The sequence below is a fragment of the Eumetopias jubatus genome, unplaced genomic scaffold (genome assembly GCF_037043125.1).
Source record: "Eumetopias jubatus isolate StellerSeaLion01/CBP00866 unplaced genomic scaffold, mEumJub1_p1.0 scaffold_10, whole genome shotgun sequence".
Taxonomy (NCBI): Eukaryota; Metazoa; Chordata; class Mammalia; order Carnivora; family Otariidae; genus Eumetopias; species Eumetopias jubatus.
The window spans coordinates 107,703,867-107,724,401 of NW_028274816.1; the positions used below are offsets into that span (position 1 = coordinate 107,703,867).

The following is a 20,535-nucleotide window of genomic DNA, read 5'->3' on the forward strand; positions in this document are numbered from 1 at the left end:
CCACATTGGGTGTAGAGATTACTTAAAATCTTAAAAATCAAATGGAGCACTGCTTGAACCAGTGTGCCAAGGGGGTCCTCGCTTTCCCAGTTCGCTCAGCTTACCCTGCCCTTTTTGGAAGTTACATGAACAGACCTCAGCTATTCATCCTGACTGAACCTCAGTGCGTACCTATGCCTAATCAGGATTGAGGTACAGTGCTGCAAAATAAACTTGCCATGGTAAGTATCCTGTACAATTTTTTAAAAAAGATTTTATTTACTTGAGAGAGCAAGCGAGAGAGCACGAGTGGTGGGAAGGGGCAGAGGGAGAGGGAGAAGCAGGCTCTCCGCCGAGCAGGGAGCCCGATGCGGGGCTCGATCCCAGGACCCTGCGACCATGCCTGAGCCGAAGGCAGACACTTCACTGACCAGGCCACCCAGGTGCCCCTGTACAATTTTTAAAAAATAGCTCTTTGTCAAAGCACTTTGAAATTTCTCCCTGCCCAGAGAAGTTTGAGATGAGGGAACAATTTTCCAAAGTACACACATGAAGTTAGCAAACCAGTACATGCATTCCGACTTGGTTATTTACAAAACAATGATTCCGGTATTTCATTTCTGGGATTTTCTAATAGGTCAGTTTCGCAGCATTGCTGTTGGAGCAGGGCTTCTCTGTCAGGGATGGTGTGTATTCTACCAATTCAGAGCTTCTGTTTTTCATTAGGATGAGTTCTATTTCCTGAAAGTCCCATAGTCTTAGAATGTCTTTGTCCTTAATATGTAAAAGAAATCACAGAGTGGTTTATAGATAGCCTGTGAAATTATTAAGATTAAAAACTCTTAATGACCAGCATCTTGGGTTCTTGCCTAAACTCAGGATATTTCTCTATTGGTTTCTCTGTCCTGGTAAACTAAGGTAGCAGTTGAGAAGTTTTTTTCTTTTTTTGGTCTCTTGTAGGTCCCTAAGGGGACGACTATAGTCCCAAACTGATACTGCTGAAGAAAGGGCTCTTTTTTTTTCAAGTAATAATTATAGCGCTTATTTATTAAGAAATTATCATGTACCAGTAATTGTATGTACATTATTTCAAATCCAGAAAAGGGCATTAAAAAAAATCTAGAAAATTCGGGGCGTCTTGGGTGGCTCAGTTGTTAAGCGTCTGCCTTCGGCTTGGGTCGTGATCCCAAGGTCCTGGGATCGAGCCCCACATCGGGCTCCCTGCTCCTCGGGGAAGCCTGCTTCTCCCTCTCCTACTCCCCCTGCTTGTGTTCCCTCTCTCGCTATGTCTCTTTCTGTCAAATAAATAAATAAAATCTTAAAAAAAAATAATCTAGAAAATACGATCATCCTGCCAGTCCTTTACAAAGAATATACTATTATTAGCCATGGCACCAATGAGAATTGTTAAGGCATTTTGAAAGCTTTTAAAAAATAATAATATGCCCAAAGAAATGAGATTTTTCTTCTGAAATTAGAGAACTGTATTTTGAATCTGGAAAATCTATAGAAATGCAAAACAATTTTGTTTCATGAAATTACAAACGCTGAACTGTTGTAAGCAAACAAAGGGTTAGTCTTTTCCTTCCCGGGGACCATGCTGCCTATTGTTAACCCAGGTTTGCAGAGGTGGAAGGGGCCATATGCATTGAACTGAGTCTTCCATTGGGCATTAATGTAATTCAGACCATTTTAAAGGGTTTATGAATTTAGGTGTGCAAATCGGTAAAAGCACCAGATTGAAAATTACCTAGCTACCATGCTGTCCTGCAGCCGGAATTTCCCAGTGTCTTAAATTTGTTTTCACATTAGAAATGCAAAAGCTAAGTGATCAGCTTCACAGAACATCAGTTTTGCCCACTTAGAACCCCGTCTGCATTTAGACACTTTGCAAACCCTACCTTTCTGAGCAGTGTGTTTGGTAGCTTTCTGATCGTTTTCACTTGCTCTGGTTCAATCCCCAGTTCACAGCAACTGACTTTTAGTAGATTCTGATAACTCAGCTCTCCTCTGTTCAGTTCAACTTCAATGAAGTCATTTTCTCTGGGACTCTGAATTCTGACTTTAAGCACCAGCTCTAGATCACCTGCAAATTCAATTGTAAAAAAAAATACTGGATTTAAAGCCTTTCAATTGACATCATCCATTCTCACAGCACAGGGCATCTCAAGAACTGCATAATAGGTAGACATGTGGCTTTTATTGGTGTATGGGCTTTTCTTGGGGTGCTCTGGGATGTATGCCCCATTATACTCACCAAAAAGCTTGCAGTTAGAAGCCGGGCTAGGATTGAAAAAATTAATATTTAAATGTATCACCCTTGAGCAGTACATGGTGTTTGAACTTGTTTATTTGAAAAGCTTCAAGGAAATGTTGAGCCCTGGGGCTCTGTATCCTTGAGAAGCTGTTGTGTAGACGTGCAGGTGATTCTGTGTGATTCCTATTGCACCGCTCCCTGGGACTTCAAGGTGACAGGTAGGCCCCGAGAAACAGCATAATTGTACCATCTTTTGCCGGGGGGGACAGTGGTATCAAATGAGTTCTTCCCACTCACTGTCCTAAGGAGGAGGGTTAGGGACTGAAGGTAGAAGAACCTGAGCGGTGTGTTTGGCTTTACCCCACACGGCCTCGGGACTGAGTCCTCACCGACACAGGTGTCCTCAGGTTTGGCATCCCCTGGGTCAGCTGGCAGCTGTGGATTGGAGCCTTGTTTATATTCACCTGGTGAAGAATTAGAACAAGAAAGTGTAGGGGCCCCTGGGTGGCTCAGTCGGTTAAGCATCTGCCTTCGGCTCAGGTCATGACCCCAGGGTCCTGGGATCAAGTCCCAAATCGGGCCTCCCTGCTCAGCTGGGAGTGTGCTTCTCCCTCTCCCTCTGCCCCCGCCCCACCGGTTGTGCTCTCTTGCACGTGCTCTCTCTCTCTTTCTCTCTCTCAAATCTTAAAAGAAAAAGCATTGAGAAATGGCAGGCAGCCCTTCGGCGTCTGCCTCTCTGCCAGATCTGCCAGTTAAACAAGGAAAATGATGCCCCCTCTTCACTTCCTGCTCCCCAGTTCCGCCTCCTCCTCAAGGGAAAAGCCAAGTCACGAAAAGGGCAGTAATTATGTTCAGACTCGAAGAGTCATTTTCCGTCATCACGGCCCAAATCATGAAAAGGAGCCGAGACGCTATTTTTAAGTGGTCTGTAATCTGGGGAAGAAATATTTATAATCTGTGTGCTTAACTCAAGTTTCTACTTAAATATTTTGGGCACTGTGCTTCGTGTCCCCAGTTCTCTAGCAGAGTCCCTTTATAAAGGCATTTTCTCCACCAGAGGGAAGTGAGAGGAGAGTAAGCATTAGAGTGCTTTCCAGGGGCCAGGCCTTTCCCAGTCTCACAGGATCTGCCTTGCTCCCTGAGACCCCGCTCTGCACCAGGCTAAGCCCTGGGGGCAGGATTCAAGCCGCCACCGCAAAAACCCAGAGTGGTCTCTGTCCTAGAGCTGGCGAACTAGAGGAGAGAGATCCTGATCAAGTGGCCTCAAGTAAATGTGAAGTTAAATCGTGGGGCTGGCGAGGGCCGGAGACACAATAACATGGAAGCATGGAAAGGGTTGGAAGGGCGCCCTGAAGGCTGGGCATTTGAGCTGACATCTGAAGGATGAGTAGGCTTAACTAGATCCAGAGGGAAAAAAGGCAGATGAGCTTCCCAGGGCTAGAAACAGCAAAAGGAAACTGTGTGTGGATGGAGTGGAGATTTGGAGGAAGGAGAGGCAATCCAACATGGCTGCAGGGCTGCGAGCATGGAGGGCCTTAATTGTAGTTCTTTAAATGAGATACACTCATTTCATAAAAATACATAAAATACAATTTCTAAGACAGGAAAAAATGTAAAATATTTCCTTTTTAAATATTGGTTGTATGTTGAAATGATAATCTTGATATATTGAGTGAAGTAAATATATTAAAATTATTTTCACCTGTCTTTTTCTTTTTTTAAAGATTTTATTTATTTATTTGACAGAGAGAGACGCAGCGAGAGAGGGAACACAAGCCGGGGGAGTGGGAGAGGGAGAAGCAGGCTTCCCGCCGAGCAGGGAGCCCGATGCGGGGCTCGATGCGGGGCTCGATCCCAGGACCCTGGGATCGTGACCCGAGCCGAAGGCAGACGCTTAACGACTGAGCCACCCAGGCGCCCCTGTAAACCACATATTTAAAAATTTCCTTGTAGCCACATTTAAAAAAGACAGGTGAAGATTGTCTGGGTGGCTTTTGGTTTTTATTCTAGAACAACACCAAGCCATTAGACTGTTCTCAGCCCAAGGCTGTCATAATCAGACTTGCATTTCGGAAAAAAACAAAACAAAACCTCACTATCCTCAAAAAAAAAAAAAAAATCCTATAGGGTGTTGACATTCCCATTTTCAGACAAGAAAATTGAGGCTGAAAGGTGAAGTAACTTGTTTGAGCTTGCTCCATGAGTAAATGGCAGGACCGGGATGTGACCAGAGCCAGCTACATCAGTGGAGCCTGGAGCAAAAGGAAGGTGTGCAAAACAGCTTCCCCAAAGCTGCACTCCTAACCCAGGGCAGAAGGGCGACCCCCCAGGTACCACAGCCTCCCAGCTGCACCCATCTGTACCTGGATTGGGGTGGGGGAGAGCTTCCTGCCTCTTCCCTGCCTACCACCCTCGGAACATGCCCTGCCTTGCCTGCCTCAACTCCAACGCTTGCTTGAGTCCCTGCCAGGGGCAGAAGGGGACAGAGGAACTCTGGTGGGGAAGGGGCAGTGGGCTGGGAGTGGGGCCTCGCGCACACAGGGTCAAGGCTCCCAGCTCCCAACCCCCCAGCACACGCTCCATTGGCCCGGCTGACTTCACTTACAAAATAGACTTCAAGATAAAATTATTTAAAATGGGGCGCCTGGGTGGCTCAGTGGGTTAAGCATCTGCCTTCAGCTCAGGTCATGAGCCCAGGGTCCTGGGGATCAAGTCCCACATTGTGCTCCCTGCTCAGCAGGGAGTCAGCTTCTCCCTCTCCCCTTACTCCTCTCTCCTGCTCGTGCCCTCTCTCTCATAAATAAAATATTTTATTATTTTTTTAATATTTTGTTTATTTATTTGACAGAGAGAGACACAACGAGAGAGGGAACACAAGCAGGGGGAGTGGGAGACGAGAAGCAGGCTTCCTGCTGAGCAGGGAGCCCCGATCCCAGGACCCTGGGACCATGACCTGAGCCGAAGACAGACGCTTAATGACTGAGCCACCCAGGCGCCCCATAAATAAAATCTTTAAAAAAAATTATTTAAAATGTGAAGCCAGCGACCACAGAGCATTTAATCCCAAGTGTGGGACCCTTTCTGAATGAGGGGCTCTGCACAGCTGCTGTGATCACAGGCCCAAGAAGCCAGCCTTGCTTCTGGCTCAGAAAGTACTCTCGCCACACTGCCCAGTCCCTCCCCAGCCCCTCCCAAGGCAGCAGGACTTGCAGTCCCGTCTTTGCCCTGCGCTCTGGGCCACGGAGCGAGCACCTGTCCCCGGAAGCCCCTCAGAGCCTCCGGTACCCAACCTGAAATGATGCCTTCTGCACCCCTCCACCACTCACCGCAGGCAGACAGAGCACAGGACCCTCCGCAGCTTGGCCTGCTGCCCACCGCAGATAATAGCACTTTCCTCTGCTGAACCTGTCGGATTAAGATCCCCTGTGTGCAGACCGGGTCTCGTTAGAGGTCAGAAAGCATGCCCTTTGAAGTCAGGCAGATTTGGGTTTGAGGTTTTCCTCTACCGCTGTAGCAGTGACTCCTCAGACAAGTTACTTAACCTCTCTGTGCTTCCGTTTTCTGATCTGGGAAATGAGATTAATAATCTCTACCTCGCAAGTTTATAAGAAGCAAAGAAGTGAGCGCCCGGAATCGTGGGCTGCTCCTGTTGATCACAGCTGCGGATACTTTCTCCCCTACGGGACACTCGGTGCTCGCTCTGTTCCTGACCACCAGTGGCCGAGCTGGGGAGGGCCCCTGGCCCTACCGGCGGCAGCATCCCCCCCCTCCCCATACCTTCCTCAGGCCCCACCCAAATCCTTGAAGACCACATGGGAAACAGGTCTTCCAGACTCACCTGCCGGCTTCTCCCTCATGTCCTGTTGGGGTTCGGCCATGGGTCAGCTCTGTTGTTCGTCAGATCGGTACCCCTCTTGCATGGATGCACAAGCTCCCAACTACATAGGAAACACCTCCAAAAGCTCAGTGCATCTGGGTGCCGTGGAACAGCAATGTGGTCGGACTGTCACTGGCCCGGTGAGATGAGGCCAGGGGGTGCCTATTGTGCAGATGGGCAGAGTAAGACTCCCGGGGGTGCCGCAGGGTGTTCAGCAAATGATGCAAGGGAAGTTCGCCCAAGGCTCCTTCCTCCCGTCTCAGGCTGTGTCCAGCAGGTGACACGGGCCGCTAAGAGGGCTTACCCAAGGGAACGCGCCCCCAGGAGGCTCAGCCGCTGGCACCCAGCTAGACCTTTCCTTGGAAAAGGTTAGCAGCTCCTACAACAGGGAGAGGAAAAGCCAAACACTTAGGTTCTTGGATTGAACAGGCTCTCTGTCCTCCCCAGTTCTACCTCCTTTTTCTCCCAACCCCTTCTTCAGCAGCTGCGAGCGCCAAGGAGGCAGGAAGACCCCAACCCATACCTGGGAGACTCTGCCTTGGCCATGATCCCACATCCCTTGATTTCAAACCTAAGAATGGAGACGGCGGGCGGGGGCTGGAACAGGAGGTTTGGTGAAGAGTGCGCAGGGGGTGCTGAGGATAGGAGCCCACAGGTCCGGGGATGGCTCTCACATTTCATTTAACCCTCCAGTGACAGAACACAGGACAGACAGGACATCAGAAAGCTGGAGGGGGCCAAGGAGGTCACAGCTCACAGGTTCTCAAACTTAACTGTGCATTGGAATCACCCGGAAAACCCTAAAAACCGTGGGTGCCTGGGTCCCACATACTTGGTTTGGGGCGCCATCTGGGCCCTGGAATTTTTGAAAGGTCCCCAGCGAATCTGAATGTGTGACCCAAGTTGAGAACCACTGATTTGATCAAACTGCATCAGGGGCAGAGCGGGGAACAGAGCGGAGACCCAAGGAAGGCAAATGCTCACTGATGGGCACCTGAGTGGCCGGCCGCAGGCCTGGGGCTGGCTCCGGGCCCCCTGGTCGCCAGCCTGACGCTGCCTCCCCGGCGTGCGGCGGTGCCCTTCCTGCCAGGAATGGAGGAAGGTAGGCCTCCAGCGGAGGAGGAAGCAGTCGGACCTGCCTGGCCTCAGCTCCTGAGAAGGAAATGCCCTTTGGCCAGTGGGGCCCCCAGGGTGTGGTCAGACATAAAAAGAGCCAGGCTGGCACCTCCTCACCTGAAAGCGTGGGGCCTAGAGATGCATCGGGCTGAGATGAAAAGGCATGGACAGAGGGCTCTGGCTGTTTCCACTCACTCACTGCTCTGCCCATTCATTCACTCACTCCCCATTCACGGGTTCATTCATTTGTGGAGTCCCTCAACGATACTCAAGTTTTCTTCTCATTTGGTGGTCTCTTTCCCTCTTTTTTTTCCTTTTAATTAATTCATTTTTAAAGATTTTAATTTTTTAAGTTATCTCTGCATCCAATGTGGGACTCAAATCTACAACCTCGAAACTGAGAGTCCCATGATCTACTGACTGAGCCAGCCAGCGCCCCCCTCTTATTTTTTAACTTTTTTCAAGCAAAGTACTACATGCTCTCGTTGATTTTATTTATTTGTCAAATAGAGAGAGAGAGACAGAGAGACCACAAGCAGCGGGAGGGGCAGAGGGAGAAGCAAGACTCCCTGCCGAGCAAGGAGCCTGATGTGGGGCTCAATCCCAGGACCCTGGGATCATGACCTGAGCCAAAGGCAGATGCTTAACGACTGAGCCACCCAGGCGCCCCTACATGCTCCAGTTTAAACTGTCTAATGGTGCTCAAAATCAGGGCCTGTTAGCTAGGAAGAAGGCAACATGCTTGTTGGGGAGGCAGCCACACAGGCCTTGGTGGGGGTCTTTTTCATTCATCACGCTGGGCACCTAGTGGGCCCTTTTATTTATGTATTAGCTTTTTTGTGTGGAGGGGTAGCTTTTTAGTTTTACACGCTTTCAAACTGACATAAAAGTTGCGAGAAAGAATTTATATGCTTTACCAATGGTTCACATTTTGCCACATTTGCTTTAATATTCTAAATAGTACAGACATATATATGTGCATATATAATATACACATACACATTTTTCCCCTCAACCATTTGAGAGTAAGTTGTAGGCATCATGTTCCTTTATCCCTAAGGACTTCAGACTGTATTTTCTAGTATCAAGAATATTCTCTTCCATATCAAGATACAAGCATTTCTGGGTGGGGCACCTGGGTGGCTCAGTCGGTTAAGCATCTGACTCTTGGTTTCGGCTCAGGTTGTGATCTCGGGGTCGTGAGATCAAGCCCCATGTTGGGCTCTGTGCTTAGTGGGGAGTTTGCTTGAGAGTCTCCCTCTCCCTCTGCCCCTACTCCCTACTCTCTCTCTCTCTTTAAAATAAAATAAATAAAATCTTAAAAAAAAAAACAACACGGACATGGTTCTAAGTTAGAATTATGCAGAAGTTTATATTCATAGAAGTGTCATCCAACATTTCTGCCCCTTCCATTTTGCTCTCATCTATTTCCTGTAGGAAACTAATCTCCTTGGTTTCTGAGCTATCCTTTCTAGGTTTCTTTTTGCAGAATTAACCAGATAGATGTCTATTTTCTTACTATTTCTATTTCTTTTTCTTTTTAAATTTTTTTTTAAGATTTCATTTACTTATTTGACAGAGAGAGACACAGACAGAGAGGGAACACAAGCAGGGGGAGTGGGAGAGGGAGAGGCAGGCTTCCTGCAGAGCAGGGAGCCCGATGCGGGGCTTGATCCCAGGACCCTGGGACCATGCTCTGAACCGAAGGCAGACGCTCAACTGACTGAGCCACCCAGGCGCCCACTCTTTCTTTTTCTTACAGAAAAGGTAGCACATATATTCTTTTCTACTTTGCTTTTTATTCACTAAACAATCCATCTGGAAATTATTTTATTTATCTGTTTATTTTTAAAAGATTTCATTCTCAAGTAGTCTCTATACCGAGCATGGGGCTCGAACTCATGACCCCAAAATCAGGCGTCACGTGCTCTTCCGACTGAGCTGGGCTGGCGCCCCTGGAAATCATTTTATATCAGTTCGTAGAGATCCCCCTCTCCCCAGGTGGGCATTCGATAGTCCTAGTCCACGAACTGCCTTCATACAGGGATTCAGCATATTTCCAATATTTTGTAATTACCACCAATGCCGTAATTAGTAATCTGCCTATGTATGTTTTATTGGCGAAGGTGTATATTCTGGGTAGATCCCTAGAAGTAGGGTTGGTGGGTCAAAAAGTAAATGCGTACGGAGTTTTGTTAGACACGACCGCATTTTCCTCCATGAACACGTAATCCTTTCGCATTCCCACCAGCCACCTGTATAAGCACTTGCTTCCCCGTGGCCTCCCAAACAGAGGGCTGTCAAGCTTTGCTATTTCTGCCAATCAGACAGGAAGAGATGAATGCTGGAATGTAGGTTTTATGATTATTGAGGTGAGGCCCAGAGATGAGGAGACAGAGTTACTGAGAGCTCCCAAGAGGAAGGCGAGTAGCAAGGCGTGCTGCACGGGACCGGCACGGAGAAGCACCAGGGTCAGGAGGCAGAGACGGAGCCTTTGTTTCATGGCAAGCCTGGCTAAGCAGGTGAAGGACTGCACATTTCCCTGGGCTCCGGGGTGGAGGGAGGGGTGGCCTAATTGTCTGCTCCCCAGCCTGGGGTTGATTAGGGCAGGTGGAGAGGGACCCCGAGTGTGGGAGCTTGATACCCTGCCAGGTCTGCATTCTTCGATTGTCTGGGCTTTATCATTCACTAGGCTTTTCTCAGCGTTGGGGAAGTCTTCACAGGTCTCTTGCTTGCGGTGGATAGAGCATGGGCGTTGGCTGTCTTTGTCGGGACTTTTTCAAGGACGTTTGTAAAGGGACCGATCTTGGAAGGTAGAGATAGTGTCTCTCTCCAAAGCAAAGGGCGGGTTTGCTGCCCAGTATAATAAAGATAATGACTCCTTGGGGACAAAGGTCAGGCCGGCCTGCTGACCACTCTAAAAGATTCTGGTTCCCTGAGGTTGGGGATCCTCCTTTGCAAGCTGTTTTATTATTATTATTATTATTATTATTATTATTATTATTTTAATTATTTGTGTATATTACTTTGAAAAAAAAGAAGAAACACTTTTAATGGCAGAGGAAGGTATCAAAGTAGAAGCTCCTCATGGAGCTTCTCCCCCCCCTCCGCCATACCTGTGTGCCATGGAGAAAAGACAGTGGGGGGCTCCCGGGAACCCCAGAAGACCCAGGGCTGTTGTGCCTCCACTGGAGCTGAACAGACCTGAGGCTGCCAGGGAGCGGGAGGCTGAAACCAAGCCCACTAATCCAGGGCCGGAGGTCGGCTGCTCACAGCAGGACACGCCTGCTCCTGGGGGACAAGACTGTGGCCCCCACTAAGTAGTACTTGGCCCTTAGTAGGCCCTCGTAAGTATCTGTCAAATCAATGAGGAAAAATCCATGCTGGCTTCTAGGATTGGAGACCCAGCTAAAAATTCATTTTGGCTCTCTAAAAAGGGTGTGGGCCCTGGGAAGGGAGGGCCGAGGAGGGGGTGGGAGGAGGGGTCATTGTTAGTTGTGGGGGGGGGCATAGATGATTAACTTCTCCCTGAGCCTCAGTTTCTTCATTTATACAATGGGCGTTAATCATGATTCCCGCTCTTGTAGGGACAATTCAAGGATAGAATATGCACAAATACCTTCCATATCTGTTGTTGGCTATTGTTACCGCTGGCTGGCGTCCTAGTGGCCCTAAGCCAATTCCAATGAAGGCCTTGGGTACCTGCCAGGGGGCAGGAGGGCACAGGGCCCTTCATTTGTCCGGGGACCGGTTTGTTTCCAAAGACCTTTTACCTGCAGGCCCCACCTCCCCCTCAGCTGTTTTGTTTTGTCTTCTTCTTGAGGAGAAGGGGCATGATTGTGGCGATACAGGTTTTTCCTTTGGTCTTGGAATCAGCAAGAAGGCTCAAAAGATGCTGACTTTGTATGGGACAGACATGCGGGCTGTTTAGCTACCTTGTGGTGCTTGAACCCCGAGGGTGGGTGGAAGAGCAGAGGCCCCAGAGTGGTTGCAGGACATGGGGATTTGAATTTAGGATGCAGTGAACAAGAACCTGTCCAAGAGCTTAGCTCGTTGGGGAGGCAGGATTGTCCATCACAAAGCCATCACAGGACAACATTTAAGCGGGTCAGAAGAGAACTCTAGGCCCTCTGCAGGCTTCTCCCCATGCTGTGGCACATGTTGCATTTCTCTTGGGTGGTGGGTGTCTCCCTCACCCCAGGAGGTTTGGATAGGCAGCCGGAAAAGCTGGGGGTGAGCGTCCCCACACCTGCCCAGCCCACCTGCTGCTCTGAATTGTGGGACTCTCCCTGCCCGAGTCCTGTCCTCCCTCGGCATCTGTGTGTGTGCTGGTTGCTATGGTATTTGTTGGTTTTTTTGACAAAGTATATAACGCTCCTGGTTTAAAAAAAAAAAAAAAAAAAAAAGCCAAAACCTCGAAAGCCTGGAGAGTAGAAAATTCAGTCCTCCCAGGCACTTCCCAGGAACCCCGGGGCTCGCACAGACATTTCCCCCGCCTTATTCCCTGATGCGTGCCCAGGCCATAGGACAGACCGGTGCCTGGAACCCCCCGGTGCCCAATCTTTGCTGAGTGAATGACAGAATTATGAATGAATGAGCAGTTTGGGATGAATTTTCCAATATTTTTTCTATGTGCATACTTGCATAAATATACTTAGAAAAAACATGGGATCATGATATAAGTGTGGTTCTGAACTTTAAAAAAAATTGAACACGGGCGCCTGGGTGGCTCAGTTGGTTAAGCGACTGCCTTCGGCTCAGGTCATGATCCCGGAGTCCCGGGATCGAGTCCCACATCGGGCTCCCTGCTCGGCAGGGAGTCTGCTCCTCCCTCTGACCCTCTTCCCTCTCGTGCTCTCTATCTCTCATTCTCTCTCTCTCAAATAAATAAATAAAATCTTTAAAAAAAATAAAAATAAAAAAAATTGAACACAATTCCTTGTGGGTATTTCTCTCTGTTACTTTATACCAGGCCTTCTCAGCTTTGGCACTATGGATATTCAGAGTCAAATCAGTCCTTGTTGGAAGCAGTCCCGTGCTCCGCAGGACGAGGAGCATCCCTGGTTTCCGCCCACCAGACGCAGGTACAACACCTTCTACCATACCATAATAATAAAGGCTTCCAGGTGTTATCACATGTCCCCTGGGGGGCAAAATTGCCTCCACTGGAGAACAACAGATGTAGAGACCTACTTCTTTTCTTGGCTGTGTCTCAGAGTATTCCAGAGTGTGGTTGTGCAATTTTTTAGCTCATTTGTCAACAGTGCTGAGTTGTCAGTCCCTTGCAAGAGGCCCACCTGAACACTTGTGTGTTTCTGCAGGAAACTTTTCAGAAGTGGGATTGCTGAACTGAAGCCAGGGCACGCCTGCACTAAACTGTGCCCTTGCCAGATAAGGCACCAGAGGTGGAGAAGGCTTCACTCTGTGCTCGGCAGCAGTGAGAGTTCAGCTTTCCAGTCTTTGCCAGTCTGATGCTGTTTGTGGTTTCGTTCTCTTGTAGAATCATATTGATCGTTCCTTCCAGGAAAATGTTAAGTAACAGCAGTGATCACGAGGAGCCCCCTTTTGGCTCTGACGTTAGCAGTGTCCTTGGAAAAACTGTTATCCCGCAGATATGTATGTGCATGTTTTATGTATAAACTCATTTCTCAAGCGCTCTGCAATGGGGTCTTAATGTTCTCTTCAAACATAAGGTTGTTTACGAGAGAGCATTAACGTTTCTAAGCAGTTGGAGGATTTTATTTCTACTCTGATTATTTATTCCTCATGTATTCAGTTGTGGTGATAAACAATGCAGCTTGTCTGTACTATTTCTTTTGGAATCGATTGAGATTTCCTTTGCAGCTCAAGTCAATTTTTGTAAATGTTTATAAATATTACATTACCTCTGGAACCTAAGCGGTGCCAGAGCAGGGACCACCGTCCCACCCCCCTGCCCCCCACCCCTGCTCCCGCACTGCCCAGGGCTTTGACTGATACCTGGCACATGATCGATGCTCAATATAAATTTGTTGAATAAAGGACTGGATGAGGGGGGCTGACTCAATCGGAAGAGTGGGCAACTCTTGATCTCGGAGTTGTGAGTTCGAGCCCCACGTTGGGTGTAGAGATGACTAAAAAATAAATAAATAAAGTTAAAAAAAAAGGAGTGGATGGGTGGTCCTTGTAAAGGTATTCATTGTTTGCAACATATTTACAACATATAATTTCTGAGAGGCATGTTCTTTTCTTTGTTTTTCAAATATGTGATCTGTTAAGGGTTGAGAAGTGTTTCCACTTGTCGATTTTCCATACATTTTCTATAGTTCTTCTTTGTATATGTTTTTTAGTAACAGCTTTATTAAAATATAATTCACATACTGTAAAATTTACCCACTTAAAAGTGTACGATTCAGGTTTTTTTTTTGTTTTGTTTTTGTTTTTGTATATTCCCAAGGTTGTGCAAGCATCACCGTAGTCTTATTTCAGAACATTTTCATCCTACAAAAAGAGACCCGGGACTCCTTAGCAGTTGCTTCTCGCTCTCCCAGTCCCTGGCGACCACTAATCTACTTTTTATCTCTGTGGTTGCCCCTATTCTGGACATTTCTTTTAAGTGAAGTCATGTGCTATGTGGCCTTTTGTGGTTGGCTTCTTTCCCTTAGTGTAATATTTTCAGAGTTCATCCATATTATAGAAGGTATCAGCACCTCATTCCTTTTTATTGCTGAATAATTTTGCACTGGGCGGAGATGACACATTTTATTCATCAGTTGGTGGACGTTTGGGTTGTTTCCACTTTCTGGCTATTTTGGAAGGCAGCCATGCTCACGACTATACCACCAGCGCCTGTTAGGTCTCAGCTATTATGGATAGTGCGGCTGTGAATATTCCTGTGCATGTTTTTGTGTGGACACGTTTATTTTATTTTAATTTTCAAGAAAGGTTTTATTTATTCATTTATTTAGAGAGTGCGTGCGTGCGTGCGCAAACAGGGCTGGGAGAGGGGATCAGGGTCGTGAGACAGAGCCCCGCGCTGGGCGTGGAGCCCGCTTGGGATTCTCTCTCTCCCTGTCCCTCTCTTTCGTCTGTGCATTCATGTGCGGGCGCTCTGTCTCAGAAAAAAATATATATATTCTTTATTTTTATTTTTTAAAAAGATTTTATTTATTTATTTGACAGAGAGAGAGATAGTGAGAGCAGAAGCACAAGCAGGGGGAGTGGGAGAGGGAGAAGCAGGCTTCCTGCAGAGCAGGGAGTCCGATGTGGGGCTCCATCCCAGGACCCTGGGATCATGACCTGAGCCGAAGGCAGACGCTTAACGACTGAGCCACCCAGGCGCCCCTAAAAATATATATATTCTTTAAATCTCTCTTGAGTGTATACACAGCAGTGGAATTGCCCGGTCATAAGATCGCTATATGTTTAACATTTTGAGGAACTGCCAGCTTGTTCTCCATGCAGCCACTCCATCTTACGGTGCTCCTAACAAAGTAAAAGGCTTCCGATTTATCCACGTCCTCGCTCATACCTGTTCATACCTGTCTTTTTGATCGGAGCCATCCTAGTGGGTGTGAAGTGGTCGTCTTCTTTGTGATTTTGCTTTTCCCTGATGACTAATGACCTTGAGCATCGGCTGTTCTTGGCCATTGTATATCTTCTTTGGAGACATGGCTATTCAAATCCTTTGCCCATTTTTAAATTGGGTTGTCCTTTCATGGTTGAGTCGTAAGAGATTTTTGTACGCATCATGAATACAAGTCCCTTATCAGGTATATGATTTGCATATATTTTCTCCCATCCTGTGGGTTGCCTTTCACTATCTTGATGGACATACGTTTTTATGTTATGTTATTTGGTGCACAGTGCGTCCTCTGGGGTCTTGTCCCCCTCAGCATTATCCCTTGTAATTCTTTCTGAGTTGAATTCAACTTTGATCTTCAGGTCATGATCTTGGTTTTCTTTCGGTTCGCCCGTGCGTGTGTATCTAAGCATATGGTCAGCGCTCAGCAAAGGTGGCTTTCCTTCCTCCTGTCTGTCGTCAGAGAACGCCCCTCCCCAGACCGGGCCCCCCTGGAGTAGCCACTATGTCCAGACCCCACACAGCAACCAACATGTGGCCTGTCTCGGCGACTCCTCTCAGCCTCCCTCTACTCCCGCACGGGCCCCGGGCGCGGTCGGAGCCACCGGGCTGCTGTTCCCGTTACGTCCACCAGGGGCCGCCCCGCTCCTGCCTGAGTTCCTTCCAAGAACTTGCACTTTACCTCGTTCCTCCCAGGCCTCCCATCTCCCAGCAACACCTCCGGCTTTAAAGCCCCAGAGCAGTTTTCCAGGTTCCCCGAGGAGCCCACTTTCACAGCTGCCACGCCGAAAACCGTCCTGTGGGAGATCAGCCCGACGCATCCTGGCTTTCATTCAAGACCCGTGTGCCAACAGTTTTCTCACCTGTAGAATGGGAATGCTTTCCCACCTCGCTCAGAAATAACATGGACAGTGCTTAGCATGGTGCCTGGCACACAGTAAGGGCTTAATACAAGCAAGGCTTTATATCAACACTTCAAAGCTCATCGAATGTCTCCACAGCTCTCCTTGAATAGGCCACGGGAAGATCTATCCACCCTTTGTTCTCTTGGGCAGTGACTGTGGTGGGGTTCCTCGGGTGTGGGGGGGAACTTTGCAGTCAGATGTGTGGACATTTTTATTTTCCATAACTGACTTAAAAAAAAAAAAAGATTTTATTTATTTATCTGAGAGAAAGAGAGAGAACACGCATGAGCAGGGCGAGGGTCAGAGGAAGGGAGAGAATCTCCAGCAGACGCCCCACTCCGGGTGGAGCCCCGCGCCAGGCTCGATCCCAGGACCCTGAGATCACGACCTGAGCCAAGAGTGGGTGGTTTAACCGACTGCGCCCCCCAGGCGCCCCCCGTGGAAACATTTTCTTAAAGAATTCTGGGTTTCCTCAAGTTTCCCTTCCTCCCCAGGGTTCCAACTTGTGCTGTCAGTAGGAGAGGTCACTCCGAGGCCTCTGTCACGATGGGCTTCGGCCCCGTTGGCTGGTATTAGCTGCTCTCTGTCCGTGCTGGTGTCCAGCCCTGTTGGTGCCCACACCTGCCAGCATTCACCAGGGCCTGTGCTCCATCCCACCTCCTTTGTCATTGTATCCTGTAGACTCCTGGCCTCTTCTGGCCCCAGAACCTTCTCTCAGCCACTTCTGTGGGAAACAGGGGAGGGGGCCGCCTCAGGCCCTCTCTGCCCAGGCAAGCCACGCTACCACGTCTGCTTTACTTGTAGATACATGTTGGGCATTCGGAGAGGGTGGCACCTCCACGCCCTCACCCAGGCAGCGGGCCCCTCTCCTGCCTGACCTCTGCCTGCCCCCCACTCCGGCCTAGAGAGTGGGATGGAGTGGGGGTGGGGTGAAAACACTCTTGCAGGGTTACTAATGTCCTGAGGCAAGGACCTCGCTTGGAAGCTCAAGGTTCAAGACCTAGCTGCTTTCGCTTCTCTCCCATCTCCTGGAACAGCCCTGCCCTGGAGACATCCTTCCTACCGTCGGCAGCAGGGCAGGGTGGGATGATGTACCAGGAAAGAGGTCTGATTGATATTTCCAAATATCAGCCTGCCACACCTCTGCCCTTGCGTTCTGGTACTCTGAGTACTATACAGACTGACTCACGGCCTGGAGCCTCCAGGGGAGTCTTGTGCTCCTGGCAATGGGTAGGGTGGAGTCGAGGGTGATGGTGGAGGTTTTCTGAGGGTTGGTGCTCAGCCCATTTTGGGAGGGTGGACGAGTCAGAGTTCCTGCTTGCAACAACAGAAAACAACTCGACTTAATGACAGCCTGAAAGGAATTTTCTGGAAGGATGATGGGTGGCCCATAGAATCACAGGATAGGCTGGAGAGCCTGGCTCATCATTTGGGCAGGGACGCAGAAGGCTGGGAAGCAGAAGCACAGGAAGGACTAATGAGAATGACAGCCACCCCCTGCCCCTTGGTGCCCTGACAACAGAGGAGTGACATCTCAATGGTCCCAGCTTCTCCGTGACCCTCAATTGGTGACAAAGTCCTGGGTGGGATGAGCCCAGGTTGAGTGCCCACGCTCTCTCTGCAGTGATCTGGGAGAGGGAGTCTGGCCCCACTGGGCTTCTGTAGGGGAACCCGCCTCCCGCCCTTCTAGGGATTCATGCCCCTCCCATGGGTATTTGGATGCTAAGCAACCAAAACAACAAATGTCATACATCTCTCTTATTTCCCCAAATGTGCATTTGCCAAGAGGCAGTTTCAAACCTGCCTCATCTAGGCAGTCTGATACCTGGAGTGCTGCTTGTTTATGCCACTCAGAGAGCTTGCCAAATATAGTTAAATCATGTAAACAGACTATGTGCTTCTAGATAATTCTTACACCAGGCTTCTTTCTAGGGCTAGCAGAATAACTAATGTTTATTGAACAAAGGCCCGAGCACCAACCTCAGTGCTCTATGTCAATGATCTCACTGGGTCTTGCCCTTAAACTTGCTGCCATGTTTTCAAGGAGGAAACTGAGGCTGAATGGTTCAGTAGCTTTTCCAAATTCACACCGGTTTAAATGGAAAGAGCAGAGACTTGAATCCAGGCAGCCTGTCTCTGGAGCTTGGCTAGGAAGGGGCCCTGCTCTCTGTGGTCCAGTGGAGACAGACATCAAACCAGTAAGCACAGGGTTATGTGTGTTATTACAACGAGTACCGGAAAGGGAAAGAGCAGGGAGGAAGGAAGAAGAGTAACAGGGTAGACAATCTATAAAGAGGGGTGGAATGAAGTCCCAAGAAAGTCTCCCAAGAAGCAATGAAGTGCTTTTAAGCCGTGACCCCTGATGCGATTTAGCCAGGCAAAGACCAAGGGGAAAGATGCAACAGTAAGTGCCAAGGTCCTGAAGCAGGGGAGAACTGAATGTGTTTGAAGAAGGAAAAAAAAGGCCAGTGCAGTGGAAGGGAGAGAGTGGAGAACCTCTGGGCAGGACCTCAAGGCTGTTCAGGCAGGGTCTCTGGGCTGTCCTCAGCTCAGAACTCCTGCCGCATCTCATGGACTCACCCCCACCTTCAGTCCCTCTGCAAACCCTGCAAGCTCAAAGCTTCCAGCATAGCTGGAATCCAGCCTCTTCTCCCCACCTCCACAGTGGCCACCCTGGTCTCAGTGTGACATCCCCGGCCCCCTGGTTTCCCTGCTCTGCATCACCTTGAATCTGCCTCCCAGCAGCACTAAAGCAATCCGGTCAGATCCATAAGTCAGATCACAGCACCTCGGTTTCTCAATTCACCCAGAGGAATAGTCTGTGCCTTCCAAAAGTCCCTTACAAAGCCCTCCGTGGTCTGGCCCCTGTGACCTCCTGCAGCTGTCCCCCTCCTCACTGGGCTGCAGCCATGCCGGCCCTTCGCTCTCTCAGACACCCTGGGAGAGATCCTATCTTGGGGACCTTTGTACTGGCTCTTCCCTCGGCCCAGAATGTTCTACTCCACACACCCATGGGGCCTCTCATATCCTGCAGGCTTGCCCAGGTGTGCTCTCCCAGCTCAGCAGGGGGCACAAGCAGAAGGAAATGTGGGGCTCTCTGCTCCTGTCTTGTCTGCTGGCTGAGACTGAGTCCGAGGGGGGCGGGCACTGGGAGCACAGGTGGCCCACAGTGAGGAGGCAAGGAGGGAAGACAGGTGCGGGTGCGGGCTGTTGTGCACTTGACCCGAACTCCGAATCCCACTCCTCCCTCTGGTGCAAAGGGAGTTCAAGGATCTCTCCTTCAGTCACTGTTTTGTTCCCACCTAACAACTGTCTATTTGGCATTTGCAGCTGGGGACACAGCAACACACAAAGTTCCTGCGTTTGGGGAGATTAGGCTTTAGAGGTTATGACACACAGTAAATGGGAGAAACAAAGTCCGGGAGGTGCTATGAAGAACCGGGAAGCAGGGTTGGGCGCTATTGTAGACAGAGCATCCAGAGAAGCCCTTGCTAATGAGATGTTTGGGCTGGGACTTAACGAAGTGAGAGGGTGAGCTGCAGGGATGTATGGGGCAGAGGGTTCCAAGCCGGGGCAATAGCAGGTGCAAAGGCGCGGGGGCTGAATGTGCGTGATGCGCTTGGCGTGCTTGTGGAGCAGCCAGAAGCCCAGGCAGTTGAGCAGAGCCTATGAAGCAGAGAGGGAGGAAGGAAGATTATGGAGTCAACTAGGGCCGGCCCCGGGGGCTTTGTGGGTCTGGCCAGCACACACCTTCCAGGTGTGAAGGGGGCTGGCAGAGGGTGGCCAGCAGGGGGTGAGGCCATCGAAATTACCCTCCCTGAAGGCCACTCCATCAGGGAAGCGGGGAGCCCTGTGGGAGGTTGTTACGGTTGTCAAGGGGAGTTGGTGGTGGTGATGGGCGCCATGGGGGGTGGTCGGTGTCAGGATATACCTGGAAGACAGACCCAACGGGATCGCGTTGGCAGAAAGGGAGGCAAGAGTAAAAAAGGACGGAGATTTTGCTAAACAGGTGGGTAAATGGGGTCGCTGTTGTTTGGATGGGAGCCAGGAGAGGGGCTCAGCCTTGGATATGAAAATTCCCTAGGAGCAAAGGGTCTTTGGAAATGCGGAGTGACAGAGAGGGGGAGGTGGGGAGGCTGGGGGAACCCCACCTTCCATGGGGGAAGCAAGAGGCCATCAGAGTGTCACTAGCCACTATACCCATCCATCCATCCATCCATCCATCCATCCATCCAACCATCCATCCATCCATCCATCCATCCAACCATCCAACCATCCAACTATACCCATCCATCCATCCATCCATCCATCCATCCATCCAACCATCCAACCATCCATCCATCCAACCATCCAACTATACCCATCCATCCATCCATCCAACCATCCATCCATCCATCCATCCAACCATCCAACTATACCCATCCATCCATCCATCCATCCATCCAACCATCCAACCATCCAACTATACCCATCCATCCATCCATCCATCCATCCATCCATCCAACCATCCAACCATCCATCCATCCATCCATTCCAACTATTCCCATCCATCCACCTTCCAACATCCTCCATCCATCCATCCATCCATCCAACTATACTCACCATCCATCCATCCTCCATCCATCCATCCACCATCCAACAATCATCATTACATCCAACTATACCCATCCATCCATCCATCCACCAGCCATCCATCCATCCCATCCAACCATCCAACATACCCATCCATCCTACCATCCATCCAACCATCCATCCATCCTCCACCATCCACCTACTCCAACTATACCCATCCATCCTCCATCCATCCATCCATCCATCCAACCATCCATCCATCCATCCA

General features: G+C 49.4%; 1 protein-coding gene across 4 annotated transcripts; it reads right to left on the minus strand.

Annotated features, from left to right (window-relative positions):
• Positions 1 to 609: 609 nt before the first annotated feature.
• On the minus strand, positions 610 to 6,114 carry ANKRD40CL (ANKRD40 C-terminal like). 4 transcript variants are annotated; one of them, XM_088027321.1, is made up of 4 exons: positions 6,075 to 6,114; positions 2,626 to 2,700; positions 1,881 to 2,041; positions 610 to 753 (listed from the first exon to the last, which is right to left on the minus strand). In XM_088027321.1, the coding sequence occupies exons 1-4, from the start codon at positions 6,112 to 6,114 to the stop codon at positions 610 to 612; spliced, it is 420 nt and encodes a 139-aa protein (XP_087883447.1). The 4 variants fall into 4 exon arrangements, with proteins under 4 accessions (XP_087883447.1, XP_087883446.1, XP_087883445.1 ...); XM_088027320.1 differs by having other exon boundaries at positions 1,881 to 2,056; XM_088027319.1 differs by having other exon boundaries at positions 1,881 to 2,065.
• Between the last annotated feature and the right edge of the window lie 14,421 nt (positions 6,115 to 20,535).